General features: G+C 40.5%; 1 protein-coding gene across 1 annotated transcript in view; it reads right to left on the bottom strand.

The window, feature by feature from the left end:
• MAPK12 (mitogen-activated protein kinase 12) overlaps positions 1-16,959 on the bottom strand; it is a gene marked incomplete at its 5' end in the record, with an annotated part of 32,378 nt that extends 15,419 nt beyond the window's left edge. The window contains 3 exons of the mRNA XM_009080556.1: positions 3,936-4,047; positions 7,713-7,771; positions 16,830-16,959. Coding sequence (XP_009078804.1) covers positions 3,936-4,047; positions 7,713-7,771; positions 16,830-16,959 — 301 coding nt within the window. The remainder of the gene's footprint in view (positions 1-3,935; positions 4,048-7,712; positions 7,772-16,829) is intronic.
• Positions 16,960-17,279: the final 320 nt, after the last annotated feature.

Consider the following 17,279-nt stretch of genomic DNA (forward strand, 5'->3'; position numbering starts at 1 on the left):
GCCTTAACTTTTATAAATCCAAGGAATAGCAGGGAACATCAAGAACTTCCTGCTGTTTTCCTAGGTGCTAGGTGGACCTAGGCTGGTCACCAGGTACACACTGAGCTACTCTCTCACTCCCCCCTCGCAGCAGCACATGAGGTACAAAACACAATGGAAAAGCTCATGGGTTGATACAAGGACAAGGAAATCACTCACCAATTACCATCACAGGCAAAACAGACTCAGCTTGGGAAAGACTAATTACATTTATTAGCAATTAATAACAGAGTAGAATAGTTTGAAACAAAACTCAAAACTCAGACACCTTCCCCCCATCCCTCCCTTCCTCCCAGACTCAAGTTCACTCCTGATTTCTCTCTTTCCTCCCCCCGAGTGGCACAGAGGGACAGGGAATGGGGACTATGGTCAGTCCAGCACATGCACTGTCTCTGATGTTCTTTCCTCCTCACAGTGTTCCCCTGCTCTAGTGTTGGGTCCCTCCCAGAGGACACAATCCTTCACAACCTGATCCAGCATGTATTCTTTCCACAGGATGCAGTCTTTCCAGAGACTGCTCTAGTGTGGGACTGTTCGTGGGACACAGGTCTTGCTACAGAACCTGCAGGAGCCTGCTCCAGTGCAGGATTCTCCTTGGGCTGCAGCTTCATTCAGTGCACTCCTCTTTCACAGCTGCTGCACAGCATTTTTTTGCATCTCCTTAAATCTGTTACCACAGAGGTGCCATGAACAATGCTGATGGGCTCAGCTTTACCCAGTGGCAGGTCTGTCTTGGAGCTATACATTAGGAACAAAATATGTTTCACTAGGACCAAAATATGTTTCTAAGCCATTTCACTGGAATTAAATTAATTATTCATCCTTTCCGCTACAATTAACTTAAGCTAATTATTTATGGTTCACATATTACTTGCCTGTAAAGCTAGTCCAAATGATGTTTTTCACCTCTGGTGAATAGCATGCCTCTCCTGGAAACCTGCTTCCCAGACAGCTACCTGCAGCTGAACAGACCACTTCACTTACATGGTCCTTGTGAGAACACTTACTGGGACTTGGCTTTGTGACTAGTGAGCTAATTACAAAACTGAAATCATAACTACACATGCAAAGTCCAAATTAGAGGTGAATTCTCTCTAGTTTAAATAAAACCAATTTCCCCAAACCTGAGTTTAGTTTCTGCATTTATAAAATGGGAATTACAGCACTTAAATGCACAACTGTAGCATACAAAGGGTAATTACTTAGCACAGGTAAAAGCCTATGTGAGTAAAAATCTACTAAAATAAAAACGCAAAATCCCATGTATGGTAAAAGATAAATCAGTAACGCAGGACTCAACTACAAAGTACGTTTATTAAGTTTTGTGATGGGAGTAAAACCATTTCTTGCCCTTCTCTATCTGTTAAGTACTGAGACACAAAGGAATCATGGATATGCTGTTCCTGATGTTCTCATCCAGGCACAGTACAAGTGCAGCGGAAAGTCTGCCCAGACGTTGTATGTTGCAACCACAGAACAGTAAAACCCAAACTGTATAGTGCCAGCAGCAGCCAAGGAATGACATTCAATTTCAGACAGTGCTGTTCCACAGCCTCCTTACACTGTGTGTCTCCAGAGCAGCAAAGGGAATTAAATAGCCATCACTGCAGGGCAGCTGGGCTGCAGTCTGCAGACCTAGGTCAAAGTTTTCATTCTCTTGGAATCGAGTAAAGAAAAAAAAGTAATATGAAAGTATTTTTATGATCAACAGCTGTGTACCCCCAAGAAGCAAACACTGTATTTTAAGAACCATAGTACTAATCTAGACCAAGAATCATTTTCACAACACATTAATATAGGTTATAAATGAAAACAGGGAGCCAACGAGTATCTTCTTTTTCTGTTGTAAGATATGAACTTCAATAAACACAGTCCATGCCAGCTACAAGATGAAGTTTTCATATGCAGTTCAAAACTAGACAAATCTGAATGGGCCCTTATGAATCCTTTGGTAATTTCACAGTATAAAATGCCAGTGCATAACAAAAGCGGGTACTAGAGGACAAGATAAAGCAACGGTGGTAGGAGGCCTGCCTGATGAATGAAGAACTCCTAGGGAAACCAGGACATAAAGAAGCAGCATACATGAGCTGGAAGCAGTCAAGTTACCCAGCAGGGATGTGGAGACCCAAGTGTACAGAAATGGAGTTTGGAAAGGCAAAACCCACTTGAACCTGGTAAAGGACATGAAGGTCAACACGAAGGGTTTCTGCATGCATATCAGGAGCAAAGAAAAAACTAGGGAAAACACAAGCAACTGCACCAGGTTACACGGGGCACGGAAAAAGCCACGGTACCCAATGCCTTCTTTCCATCCATCTTTACCAGTAATATTTTCCAAAATGGAGTTTGGAAAGGCAAAACCCACTTGAACCTGGTAAAGGACATGAAGGTCAACACGAAGGGTTTCTGCATGCATATCAGGAGCAAAGAAAAAACTAGGGAAAACACAAGCAACTGCACCAGGTTACACGGGGCACGGAAAAAGCCACGGTACCCAATGCCTTCTTTCCATCCATCTTTACCAGTAATATTTTCCAAATCACAGGTCCCTGAGACCACTGGAAAAGTCTGAAGCAAAGAAGACTTACCCACAGTGGATGAGGATCAGATTAGGGAAGATCTAAACAAACACAAGTTCAACATCTAAATGAACACCCTGATGGGACGCACTCGTGAACGCTACAGAAAGTTGTCCAACGTCATCATGAGGTCACTTAATAATATGTGAAAGGTCGTGGTGATCAGGAGATGTTGTTTATGATGGTAAGAAAGCACATCTTGCTTGTGCCTTCAAAGGGACAAGGAAGAAGTGGATCAAGGAAGGTCAGTCAGCCACACCTCCCTCTCTGGGAATGTAATGCTTAATCTATTGCAAGTAATTCTGGAAACCTTTTCCACACATAATTACAAGGACAAAGAGCTGATTGATAGTAGTTGACATGGATTTACAAAGGGGAAAATCATGCCTGGTTAACTCACTAGTCTTTTATGATAAGACAACTGGCTTGGTGGATGAGGGAGGGCAGTCAATGCTCTTTACCTTGACTCTAGCAAGGCTTTTGAAACTCTCACGTAACACCTTCAGAGACAGAGAAAGTATGAGTTAGATTAACAGACAGTGAGGTAGACTGAACTGCCTGGGTCAAAGGGTTGAGATCAGTAACAGGAAATCCAGCTGGAGGCACATCACCAGCAGTGTCCCCTTAAGGGACAGTACTGAGGCCAGTCCTGTTTAACATCTTCATTACTGCCCTGGTTGATGGGTCAGAGTGCACCCTCAGCAACTCAGGAAATGATGCAAAACTGCTAAGAATGTTCACACACCAGATGGTTGTGCTGCCCTTTAGAGAGACCTCCACAGGCTGGAGAAATGGGCTGACAGGAACACATCAAAGTTCAACAAAATCCTGTACCTGGGAATTAATAACTCCATGCACCACAACAGGCTGGGAGTTGACCAGCTTGGCAGTAAAAGACCTGAAGGTCCTGATGGACAAGTTGAATGTGAGCAACATGCCCTTGCAGCAAAGACAACCAGAAGACTCATGCCTTAGGCAGAGAGTTGCCAGCAGTTTGAGGGAGATCAGCCTTCCCCTTTTCTCAGCTCTGGTGAGACACACTTGGAGTGTTGTGTTCAGTTTTGGGCTTCCCAGTTAAAGAGAGACACTGAAGCAAATCCAGTGAAGCTTTATGAAGATTAACATGGGACTGGGGCATTTGATATAAGAGGAGAAACTGAAACAGCCTGGGAAGATATATTTTATACACATTATTTTACTATAAAGGCAAGATATAATTTGATAGCAGCATAAAACTTAAGTATTTATAGCTCTCCATAATGGTTTACCAGGAAAAATGACTGTGAAAGCAAAACAAGAGTAGAAGTAGCAAACCTTTAAGCCTTTCAACATCTGATATACCAGGAACTGGATTCGGTCTTCAGTTAGTTTCTCATGCTTCATTATCTTACTCAGGTCAGTTCCCATAAATGGCATGACGAGGTAGCTTAAAACAAACAAAACCAAAAAGGAAAGAAAAAAGAATAGAATAACTTTGTCACATAAGTTGAAACATAATTGCATGTTATAGTTGAATGACAATATTAAATTATAGATCATTCAATTTACCAAACAATTTCTTCAATATCTCCCTGCCCTCCAAGTTTCTCTGGTTGTATCTGATTGTCATAAAGAGGTATTGCCTAACCCTGTCACTGATTATGGAAAGTTGCTAGTTATCAGAAGAGAGCAGACTCTGAACTAACTTAGAAAGAAAGTAACCAAGAGCCCTGTGATATTTCAAAGGCAGAAAACTAGGACATTCACGCAAAGCTATGTATCTCACAATCATGATCACAGCATTGAACTAGCAGTAAGCAAACTGCCTAGATGGTTTATTCAAACAGACAAGGTCAGACATAACAAAAATAAAGTTGGTCAAATAGGGAAGCAACAATAACTTCCATTAATTTTCATTTGGGATCATACACTTCAATACTTCATACTGGTAAGGCACAGCAGCAACAGAAAGCTTGAGAATGCCAAGCTTGCTTTTCAAAGCTCATCTTCACTATAGGAACAAACTTGTTCTTCACATTGTGTGTAGTAAATTCAACCTTCAGAGTCTATCCTTGAAGTCCGATCTGAACACAAACAGAGCCAATCAGATATGGCAGCTGAGAATATAGTCATCAGTTTTCCTCCTCTTATAAGGACAAGCAGATACATTTCCATGAAGGGAACAATTAGATATGATAATTATTTCATAGCTACAGATTTTATTATTTAGACTTAAAAGGATTTCCTCTGGCTAAAATACACAAATTGTAATTCTGCTGATTTCTACTATTCAACCTGCACGAAAAGTGCATTTATTCTATTAGAATTACAACTATAAAACAAAATTGAAATTCAATATAAAGCCATAAGCAAGATAGAACATTGATTCAGTCACTAGGACTTAAAGGTAGCATTTTCAACATGTCCTATGTACCAAACATTTTTTCTATGCCTTTGAGGACCAGGACTCATGCTTCCAGTCACAGCATTCAGTGACAAATTTGTTAGCCTTTGGATACAAAAGATGAACAATTTAATTCTGTAACTATACAAGGACTGAGAAAATATGGGGAAGGGAATGACATTTCTTATCTCTCTCCCAGTATAACACGTTTCCCATCAACAGACCAAGTGACAGAGTTTAACTTCTATGTTAATGTTCCTGACTATTGAAAGCATATTAAGTTCTCCTTCCCCTCAGACTTATTAAATACAATTTCCCAGAGGTCATGAATACTTTGAATGAGCAATAAAAAAGTGAGAGTGTTCTAGAAAAAGCAGGCAGAAAAAGATGGTGCAAGAGTAATAAGAGGAATATCTACACATCTTTTACTACTGGTAGTGATCTTCAAGCATTCATTAGGATTTGGCTTGCCTGCTATCATCTGTACAAATCCCAAGGATCTGGATGGATAGTGATTTATGTGAACAGATGAAGTTCAAATCAATATATAATCATTAAGCACTGTAAAGAGCAGCAGAAATAAGACTGCAGTTTCACATGTGCACAATTTACTGAGTTTAGAAAACTCTTACAATCAAAAAGAAGTCTAGCTGGTGTGCTGGTTTGAAAGCAAACCAGTGAGAGACTCTGAGTCAGAAGTACAATTTAATATGAAACACAAACAAAACAACAACAAATATAACAGTACAAATTAACAACCCAAAAGAAAGAAACCACTGACAGTCAGCAGGTAACCCGACACCCTGTCAGTCAGGGCGTTGATAGCAGTCCGATTGAATGGTGCTGCAGTCCTCCTGCAGTGATGGGTCTGTCGGAGCAGTGGTCCCGCAGATCCGATCCTCTCCCGAAGGTTTCAGCAGCAGCCCCTTGTCCTCTGGAGATCCAGCAGGTAAAAAAGGGTGCCTGTGCTGGTTCAAACCCCAGCTTATATCTCTGTGGGGACGCTTGGCTTCCCACCCCCATGTGGGATGCTTGGCTCCCTACCCCCATGTGGGGATGCTCAGCTTCCCCTCACCCCCTGAGGTGAGGCATCTCACCATGGGCCGACGTAACTCTACGCATGCCTGAGTCCCAGACAGCCCATTAAACAGAGACAGCCCCTGGGGGAGCCATCAGGGACCAGGAGGAGGTAAGGATCACTGCCCCACTTGCTTTAACCCTTGTGGAGACGACAACAGAATGCATACCATTGGCTACCCCACACTGCCACCCAGGACAGCTGGGTAGAAGAATAACTAAAATGTAAGAGAAGAAAAACCCACTTCTGTTTGAGTTTGAAAATCCAAACTGAAATATTAATTTATATGCAACATATTGGAACAGGACAACAATGAGATCAAACACTACAGACTCACTTTCAACACTCTATTACCTAAATCTTTGCAATCTTATTTTTTAGTATTAAAAATGTATTTATAGACCACAGTTGGAGTCCTCAAATAATCTGCGCAGGTTAAGCATATGATTAGTAATTCATTTATATGGGAAATTGATGCCTAATGCCTTTAAGTTCTTGCAAGTTCAGTTGGAACTCAGGATTCTTACAAAATGTGGAGCAGCAACACACTCTGGCACACTGTTTATGATACAAGCATAGAAAATGCAAGGAATAGAGGAGGGGGTGAAAATAGCTGGTAGAGTAGGACTTAAATTGGTGAAGACAGGCATTTCTGATTTAGTACACCATTTCAATCAGCTGAGCATCTAAAACTGAAGGAATTTTGACACAAACCTGAGCAGAGATAGGACTGTTTCCTCATAAAGTAGTCAAGACTTTGTCTTCAATCTTTGTTACCACACTGACTGGTATAGCAGAGGAGCAGGAGAGCAGTGTCAGGTTAAGTAGGGCCATGCTCCCCTCTAGACAGGAGGGCTAGAAGCCAGCTAAGAAACCTCAGATGTCAGAGAAGACCAACCTCAGTGACTGGCTCTGGTAAAACCATAAATCTTGCTTCTGGTGCTTCTCAACACAAATCCACTTGAATCTGATCTTTATGCAATAGGTTATAGACAACACCTCATGAAGAAGGTCATTAAGAAGAGAGTGTCCCAGAAATGCCCCATCTGACCTTTAGTTACAAAGCTGTTCTTCCACTTTTGTTTTAAATGTACACACATCTACCTCTGCTCACCTCTAACAGCTTGCCCAAGGTCTTGAAAGCAAATTTTACCATAGGCTCATCTGTTGCAGTTTCAGTAATGAAAACATCTCTTCTACTTGACTTGCACCTCCAAAATTTGGAGGATCATTTTAGAGTCTTCTTTAAAACACAGTTCTTCAATGCTAATCACACACATGTATGTTCTATGACATGCTATATGAAATGCTAGCACACTAGACAATATGGACAACATTCCTCTTGTGATCAATATGAATATATTTCCATGTTTTCTGTACTTCATTTTAAATATTTTTCTGTCAGATGGCTTTCTTTGTTAACACACAATTATGCAAAATTGTTTTGGAAACATAGCTACATAACATGAAATCCAGAACAGTTCTTGCACGTAAGAGTTATATTAAGATGAAATTCAGAAAAAATCCACAAAGCAACAATTTTGGAATTCTCCATTTAAGAATGCAACAACCTTTCCTCCTGTATGAGTAAGGACTCCCTGCTCCAAAACACAAACAACTTGAAACTTACAAGTCATTAAACTTCTCCAGTGTTACATCTGGTGTGAACACATCCAATATTCCAATGACCTAAAGAAAAAAAAAAAGGATTAATAACTGACTTAACACAATAAATCCTGAACCACCTAGTAAGTGGAAAAATATAATCAAAAACATTCCCATAGTGAGACATTAGCTACAGGCATAAACATGGCAGAAAGAATACTTGAGGTAGTGCCTAGCAACACCAGGATTTATGTGTTAAATTTTGTAACTCTGAGGGCTGTTTGACCCTGTGAACAAAACCTGAACAAAAGAGCTCAAAGGCTAACAGTTTTATGCAATAGGAGACAGCATCTTACTGAAGTGTTGAAAATAAACCAGACAAATCAGTTTATAACTCATAAGTGCTATTCATCTAGCTGGGCCTGCCGTTTATGAACAGAGAACACTTTAAATGTCTTCTAATTTCAGTAACAGGATGTTTTAGATACATAGACCATAATATCTAATTGGGAGTAGGGAGAAGAAACTAGAACTAAACTGTTTTTATAGAGGGTAAATTAGCAAGAACTTTATATGATTTACTACAGCTTCTACCTTAGGTTCTCCTTAAGAGTCTTTCTGTCAAACAAAATCATTTTGTCACGCAACAGAGAAATAACAATCTAGTAAAAGAGATTTTCCACCACAGCTTTTCCTGTTAATATGGTTTGCAGAAGAACTATACAAACTGACTAGGTGCATTATGCTAACTGCCAATACTTTTTTCAAGCCCATTAAACACCAGAAAATTAAATATACAGAACTTGATGCTTCAAAAGAAGCAGCTGGAATTGTCTAAAGCCAGATTTCAGTTCAGGTGCTGCTTAATACGGGCAGTACCTCAATAGCACAGACTTTCAGAGCTGCTTCTTTTCTATCTCTACTCCAAAGTCACTACCATTTCTGTGTGCTCAGAGTTAGTCTCCCAAGCTCTAGAGTGCTTGTGGTGTTTCCTAGGTGCAGGCTGCTGTGTCAGCAGGGTTGTGCAGGGTTTTGCTGGAAAGCAAGCTAAAAGAATAATAACTGTTCAGCCCTGTTTCTTTGGCCATACAGACATTAGTTTCTACATCAAGAACCATTGTCCAAAACAGGTATCGTCAAAAAACCAGTATGTAAAATTAAAGAGAAGAATGAGCAGAAATGGAGGAAAAAATGCAAGCAAAGACAACTTCCTTTATTTAAAGCTTTAAATAAAAATCCCCAACTGTGATGAAATCTGTATTGCCTGTATTTTTCATGTTTTCACATTCAGGGCAAACTACTGCAGTTAGTCTGAGTATTATTAAAATGTCATAATGATGAGCAAGATAGAAAAACTAATAAAGATGAAGGCAGCAAATTACAACTTCCTTTCTTTGCAGCCACATAGATCTCTGAAAAATATTCATCATTAATATTTTCCTGAGGACTGTAATATGAAACTAATTAAAGAAGAATAACTACCATAAAGCAATAATTAAACCCACAGAGGATGTGGTTATTATTTGAAGTTAATACCTCTAGTGCTAACATTACAGTAAGAATTTTTTTTTTTTTTGCATGACAGTTTTACATAAGGTTTTCTATTCCTCTGTGGAGGGAGGGAGAGAAAGGAGGAGGGCAGGATTACAAAGATGGACATGACAACAATATATATATATTTCTGAGGTAAGGCTGCAAACTTAGGGAGACAAACTTATCATTGCTGAAAATCCCCTGCAGTTAAGGATGCCACTGAGACCAATGCTCAACTCTCACTGAAGAGAATTTTAAAGAATGAACCAGAAAACTCTCTTAACATGCCAAGGAAGGGCATGTATACATTAATAAGTAATGTAGGTTATGCCTCTCATACAGTAAGTGCTGCTTTTCTTGCTTTACAAAGGAACCTTTCTAAAAAATCCTGAAATCCATTTTAGCGTACAAAACGGTAATTTAAAAATAAAAGTGAAGGACCCATTTCCTTTTCCTCAGTGATCTTTATGTAAGAGCTCTGTTTTGGGATTATTTTCCTGTACTGGAACAGAGTTATTAGTATTTCCATTCAGGCCAGAGATTTCTGCAGCTATATTAAGCATGAGGAGGTATGGGATAAAATAAATCCCCCAAGGAAGATACAACTCCAGCTATTTCTTCAGGAAAAGCGGAAGAACTGGACAAAGCACAGGCAACTCCCTCCTTCATAAAACAATGGAAAATCCTGTGTCTGTCTGAAATGCCCTCAATTAAAGACAGTATTTGTAAAGAAACTTTGCAACACTTAATGTCCCAGCGCAAAAACTAAGCCACTATAAACAATTACAAGAATCACTTATTTTTCACAGTGTGGCCTACATGAAATGTACCAGATATCTGTGAAACCTACAGATGCATTTTTGGTGTTAATTCAGTAGAGTTACTGACACTGTCAGAGATGGAAGCCCAGCTGAAGAACAAACCCAGTACACTCTGCTATGGCAATGAAAAGTATCTGTGGAAACCAGGAGCAGCATTTATTATTTTTATCCCTGTTAACTCTGTTAAAAGGCAATTTCTCAAATAAAGAAGCCCCAAAAGAATGCACCTTATTTACTACATCCCATAAGACTGATAAATAACCTGGATTTCTGCAGCCTACACTAAAGTACCTTGCTTGTATCTCAAGGAAAGGGGGTGATACTGTCTCTCCCATAGAATCATAGAAAGGCTTGAGTTGGAAGTGACCTTAAAGATCATCTAATTCCAATCCCATGCCACTGGCAGGGACACCTTCACCAGACCAGGTTGTTCAAACCCTGGCCTTGAACACTTACCATTTTTCAGTTTAAAACCATTGCCCCTTGTCCTGTTGCAACATGCCTTACTAAAAAGACTGTCCCCCTCTTTCTTAACAACTCCATTTAATCACTGGAAGGCTGCTCTAAGGCTCCCCAGAGCCTTCTCTTCTCCAGGCTGAATAACAATTCTCTCAGCCTGTCTTCCTAGGAGAGATGTGCCATCTTCCTGGAACTCACAATCACAAAACTACCCATCTACTGCTCTAACTTGTTTGCCACAGATACACTTTTACTCAATATATTTACTTTGAAGCCAGTGGGGGGTGGGTGGCAGTGTCTCCAGCCCTTTCTATCCCTATAGTTTGTGTGTGTGTGTCCTGACCAACTTTAACTACTCCCAGTAAATAAATAACAGCTTCATATTGGTAAGGTGGTTTCGGCCCTTCCTTTCTCTGCTGCCTCCTTTTCCAAACGCTATTCTGACAGTGGAGCACAACAGCAAAGAACTCTGTATTGGATTACCTTTATTCATGGACTGACCCACTACATTTCTGTAGAAGAAAGTTTCTGACGTCAGCAGCAGTACATCAAAAGACCTGAATCTTGTATAAATTAATAAGTAATGTAGGTTATGTCTCTCTTACACTAAGTGCTGCTTTCTCTTCTGTATGTTACGCATGAAAACACACTGAAGTTGAGTGGTTTTGGCACTCAGGGTACACATGCAAGTACATTTTTAAAGAGAGATCCTTGCTAGGGTGCACTGAACTACATATTATTCTGCATTAAATTTTCTGCAGACATAGTTCAACTTCATGCTCCTGCACTGTTCTACATCATGGGCACCTGCATCCTTTTACTACTCTAAGAACTCTCAATCTTTTTAAAATTATAACTCTCCATGACAAGGTTTGCACTACAGTCACCCTTCTTCCTTACAGATTACAGCTACATGACATGAGAGACACCTCTGATGGACCAAGACCTCGTTTCCTTTTCTCCTGACAGTCAGCACACTGGCAGGCACAAGCCATACCCGTGAGCATCATCACACTCTTCTTTCCAAGGATTCATGGAACACTGCACAGATTCAAATCCTGTGGACAGACTCATCTTCATCTCTGGATTGGATGGCAATCCAAAGAGAACGTCTGGGCTTCAGTGCTGCTTTCTTTTTTTCATTTCATGGAATAAGCTAATCAGTGTGCTTTATCAGTACCCAAGGCTGAGGGGTGAATAAAGAGCTCTCAGGTGAAGCTCAGCCTAATTACAACACCTATTCATCAGGTTTATGAAAATGAGTATAAGTGACAAGCAATACCCCTATGTTGATTTACTGGCTTGGGAATACCAGAATAAAATTACTCTGGTGTCCTGTTAGCTCCCTGGCTTTGCTAAGCTTTAGGCCTGCAAAAAAAGCAGACAGGAGTGTTTCTCCCTTACAAATTTTTGACAGCAATTAACTATCCAGTCATAATTCTATTTTTGCTTTCATAAGGACCCATAAAGAGATTTGCCATCTCCAGACAGGATTCCTGAATTGTACTTCACTGGCCTAAGAGTACCCAAAGGATGTGAATTTTTTAGCTGGTGCAGTCCTGCAGGACTCTTCTGACACAGTGAGCACACTCTCATCTGTTAAGGCATCACTCATCCACAACTCCCTTGTTGGCCTGATTTTGTACACTGCAGATGCTGCTGTTCTTCCAGTGCCCATGTCAAGCTAGATGAACTGCAAAAGGCAACAGATTTAAGATTTTCTCAGACACGAACATAGAGTGACCCACTATTTTCTCTGGAACAAATTCCTCCCTTGGTTGACACTGTGTAGGTGTAAATAAAAAGCTCAACGTTTTTTAAAAATAAAGAAGTCAACAGAATTAAAAAAACAACCAACCTAAAAGTGCATCATCCTCAAAAATGTAACTGTAGAGAGAAAATTCTGTGTCTATTGGATATCCAATTCCTTTCCAAAACAGGAAAAAAAGAGCTACATGTTTCTCATAATGCAAAACACACACTGGTCTTCAGATGTGGGAATACACCAGAGAATAATTTCCACTCAGGGCAATGAATGAGAGCATAATACAGAGTACCTTTAAACAAATACTGCAGTGGCGTCTCACATACAGGGTTTCCAGGAAGGGAAAACATCTGTAGAATATTAACTGCCCCAAGAAATGTTTAACAGGCATTTGTCAAAACTTCCATGCCAGAAACACATTCAGAATTTAATTGGCAGAATCACATAAGAATTCCTGTGGGTGCCTATATGTACACATAGGTGTATATACATACGTGTACACATGTGCAGGTATCACCCCTTGATAGAATCCGTACTCTGTTCTGACCTGAGTCACCAGCACGAGCTGCTGCTCTTCTCTCCCTCTCTCCAGGGCCATCTCCCCTTGCCAGCTACTCTGCACTCCTACTGACAACTTTAAAGCTTTTGTTAGCAAACTGGGAGGCAACCAGCGCACCAGGACTGGACCAGTACAAGCAACTGTGCAGTTGTTTCAACAAAAGCAGGTATCAAGGTATCACATCCAGTCCAAATGTGTAATAAAAGCCAAGCTATGTGACAAATTAAACAAAAGGTTCTGCACCTCCACTTACATGTCTGGGTTTAGCTTTACATACACATCCATTAACTTCAGAAGAATACACAAATACAGAGCTATGCAAATGTTTGACAGCTCAAGCCAGGGTCAAAGTTAGCATGCTGGAATAAAACACAGCTAAGGCAGAATGAAGAAAGCACTGTTTTGGGGTTGTTTGTCTCCTTTGTTCAAACTAGTTTGAAGTATTCATCCCACCACAGCCTTAGCAGCTCTTGATTATTTCTTTGACATCTGCTGCATCTCATATAGAAGAGCAGACTGTTTACCTTTAGGAAGTTTTTTTGCAGTAGTGCTGCTTTTGCTCCCTGTTTCTTTCCATTTTGAGAGGCCTCACTTTAAAATGAGGACCCTTAGAACTTGTCTATTATGGCTCTGACTTAAAACCAAAGCAGAGAAAATATGGCCAGCATGACTACAATATTTACTTCTACAGGACTCCTGGTCATCCTACAACCCTTCCACATTAAGGAGATGAGCATATTCCTCAAAGGGTCTATAATGGAGGTCATCTAGGGTATTAAGCAGAAGTTTTCCTCCCTTTTTCTCCACTAAAGGATGACATGCTGATGAATTACATCCCCATGGCACAGGTTTAATGGTATCTTCTGCTACCTTAATGGAGAATCAGAGATGTTAATCTTAACACAATGTGTCAGACCATTAAAATTTCTTCCACCATTCTGAATACAGCATAAGATTAAATAAACTATGATAATGTATTACTACATGGTTAAGCAACACCTCCCTGAAAGCTATGAAGGGCAGAGATTATCCATCAAGAGGTAATCACAGTGAAACAAACAAAACATCACACTCTTTGTAAAAGCCAACATCAAATTCCTCATGGTTACAGAAGTAATTTTGAAAGAAAAACAGATAATAAGAGCAAACTGGATATAATTTTAACTATCAAATAAACAGAACCTTGAAACAGTTTATATGCTGGAGTAGGAAAAAAGCAAGATGAAGATTTGTACTGGCAGATTAGTGCAATACTGCAAAAATATCCCAAATCTAATCCACAGTGGCAATACTATTAGACTGACTATCACACAGCACATCCTCCACACACTTAGATTACCAACACCCAAGACAGAGGTAACAGTGGCATTACTATTTTACTAAAGTCTTTGAAAAAATTACTTCAGCTTCATTAAATTTTTTATAGCAGTTGCATTTATAGTACAGCTAAAAGATAGAGAGCTGCCATTAATATGCTAGCTAACAACAACAAAAAATCAAGAGTCTTCAAACACTGTTCTATTCTACTAATTCCTGTTAGGGGGAGATAGGCAGCCATCTGAGTGGAGCCCATTCAAAACACCATAGCCCAACTCATGGAAGTAACAATGGTGATGACAGAACAGGCAGCTGTCCTGCCACAACTGTACATAATCATTAAAGCTGTGCACAGCACACTCTGAACTGCTCATGTGAACGGGAAAGATCTTACCTTCTGCCTGTAAATCCATCTCTTGATGGAAACAAGAAAGATGGAGAGAGACTATTTAAAAGAACATGTAGTGACAGGACAAGGAGGAATGTCTTCAAACTGAATGTGATTACATTTAGATCAGCTATGAGGAAGAAATTCTTCCCAGTGAGGGTGGTGAGGCACTGGAACAGGTTGAACAAAGAAGCTGTGGATGCCCCATCCCTGCAAGTGTTCAAGGTCAGGTTAGATGGAACTCTATAGCCCATAGAAGGGTGCTAGAACTAGATGGTCCCTTCCAGTCCACGCCATTCTATGGTTCTATGATTTTACAAAAAAAATGCAAAAAGAGGCTCTCTGACAGAATGGTGATGGGTCAATGGGGTGAGGATGAAAATCCTGATGAGGACCAAGACTGCCGTTCTGGCTTAATTTTGGATGGGTGAAATGACTAAAGGCCTAACCTGAGATCAGCTCAGGGACTAAAAATCCTAAAAGGCATTGTTGCTTCTCCTAATTCAACATGGGCAACACAACTGACAAAAGGGTGTGAGGCTGGGGTGGCCGATAGATCTTGATGGGCTGTACTGCCATGTCAGTCTCATCACAGATGGGTGTGGTAGTCAGCTTCTGCCTCCATGGTGCCACAAATCCCTGCAGGATCAGTTATTCAATCTTTGTTCCCTAGTCAGTAGATGCTGTACATCATGGTAAACCTTTTCTTTAGTACATAGACCAGATTCTTCTTTCTGTGGCTCTAGCAGTTTCCTAAGACTGTAAATCACTCCCTTCCTTCATATATATTGATTTGTAACTTGTAGAGGTTGTGCTCATATTCCCCAGTGAGCATTTTCTTCTAGACTCTTTAATTACCAAGTAAGTCCATGGAGGAGTTCCAAAGTATTATCCTGAAGGGCAGGCCCCACATAAAACCTGCTAGGAGTGGAAAATGCTACCCAACAGATTATTCTGGGAAATGGAAGAAAAATAATCACAAAATTCTGGACACAGTTAGAAGCTTGGCAACTCTATGGGCATCTCTGCTACCACATATTCAGTAAAGAAAATGCTGAAAGTATTAAAGCCCATACATGACACAGAGGTTCCCTGCAAACATTAACTCTTTACCATACACAGAAATGATTATGAGACAGTTACTACCTAGTAATCAGACTAAAAGATTCAGTCTAAAATGTTACAGGCAGATAGGTTCTTAAGCCTACAAAAAGCTGTTTTCTTTCCAGACAGTCAGGATATCCCACAGATTATTCTTCAAATGAGCCAAGATATTGCTGGTACTCACAACATTAATACTACAATGTTAAATGGCAATAACTAGTTCTTGTTAGTACCAGTTTCTTTCATACTTGTTTTTGATCTCTCAGCTTTCCATGAAGGCCCTCTCTGAAGGGAGCTATGCTATAATTAACATGTTAATTTAACCAGGTTCTTATGCACCAAGTAACACCTCCAAACTACCTTTTTTTCCCCCCATATGCATTTTTCATATATGTGCACAAGCATTTAAAACCACTACTGTGATCCTCAAAGCCCACCCTGGGATGCTTCTCACCTGCAATAATCAATGCTTTGACTCCACAAAATCTGTTTTCAAACAAACCTCTTCACCTTTGTTTTTCTCTTAAACTACTAAGCACTTCAGGATATTAGGACTAAGTATCTTACTCTCGATTAATTACACTTTCAGCACTTCTTTCTACAGCTGTTCTTTGACATTACATGAAAATTATGTGCAGAGCTGTATATCTTATTTTTTGTTTCACATTAAAGCAATTTGTTTAGTCATTTGTGGAGTCTTCTTGTTTCATGTTAGTATGAGCCCAAAACTCCAAATGCTTTGTGAACCATAAAAAAAGAGGAAAACCTTACCCCCTCTCCCCAAGATATGCATGTGTACATTTTCATGCAAGTTCAGAAGGAAAACCAAAACAAGATATGCTGGCACCTGAGACTCATAGATCCATGCTCTGCATTCTCCTGCACCTCACAAGAATGTAGTGATGCAGATTGTAATTTCAAGACCTTAATATCTCTCCCTAGCTCTGAGGACTAACTGTACTGTGCTCCTAACCTAACCCACCCCATCTTTGCTACATGGAAATGAAGTGGTGTTTCCCACAGGATATTCAATGCGCGTGAACGGATGTTTGTAGGACAGACAGATGAAAGACAGGCCAAAAGATTCCCAAATTCCATTTGGCTACACATCTGTCTTGTCCAAATCTACATATTTTGTTTTTAGGGCACCTAAGGTGGAGGTCTGGGGGGGAGTATCTGCTAATGACTCAACTCACGTTTTCGTGCTTCATGTGTTTCAGGAGACGCAGCTCTCGGTAGGCTCGTTTGGCAAAGAGTTCAGACTGAAATGGGCGGTACAGCTTCTTAATGGCCACTTTGGTACTACTTCTTCCATCGATGGCTGAGCTTTAAGTGAAAAGGAAGAGCTTGGTGAGTGAGGACCGAAGCAAACCTGCAAACCCGTCCAGCGCTGGGGAGCAGCGTCCTGCCCCATGATCGGGGGAGATCACCTCCCCACAGCACCTCGCCAGCAGCCGTCTCTTTTCATTTGTTTAAAAGGCTGCCAGACCCTGTGATGAAAAGTAGGTAATTTTCAAAAGCTTTAAGGAGAAACATCCGGGGAGGGGGAAAAAAACTCCAAAACAGATAAACCCCCAAAGCCGCCACCAACACAGACCCACACGAGGTGTCCCGCACCAAGGGCTACAACACGGCCGGCCCCGGGA

This window comes from Acanthisitta chloris, unplaced genomic scaffold (assembly GCF_000695815.1).
Source record: "Acanthisitta chloris isolate BGI_N310 unplaced genomic scaffold, ASM69581v1 scaffold2668, whole genome shotgun sequence".
Classification (NCBI taxonomy): Eukaryota; Metazoa; Chordata; class Aves; order Passeriformes; family Acanthisittidae; genus Acanthisitta; species Acanthisitta chloris.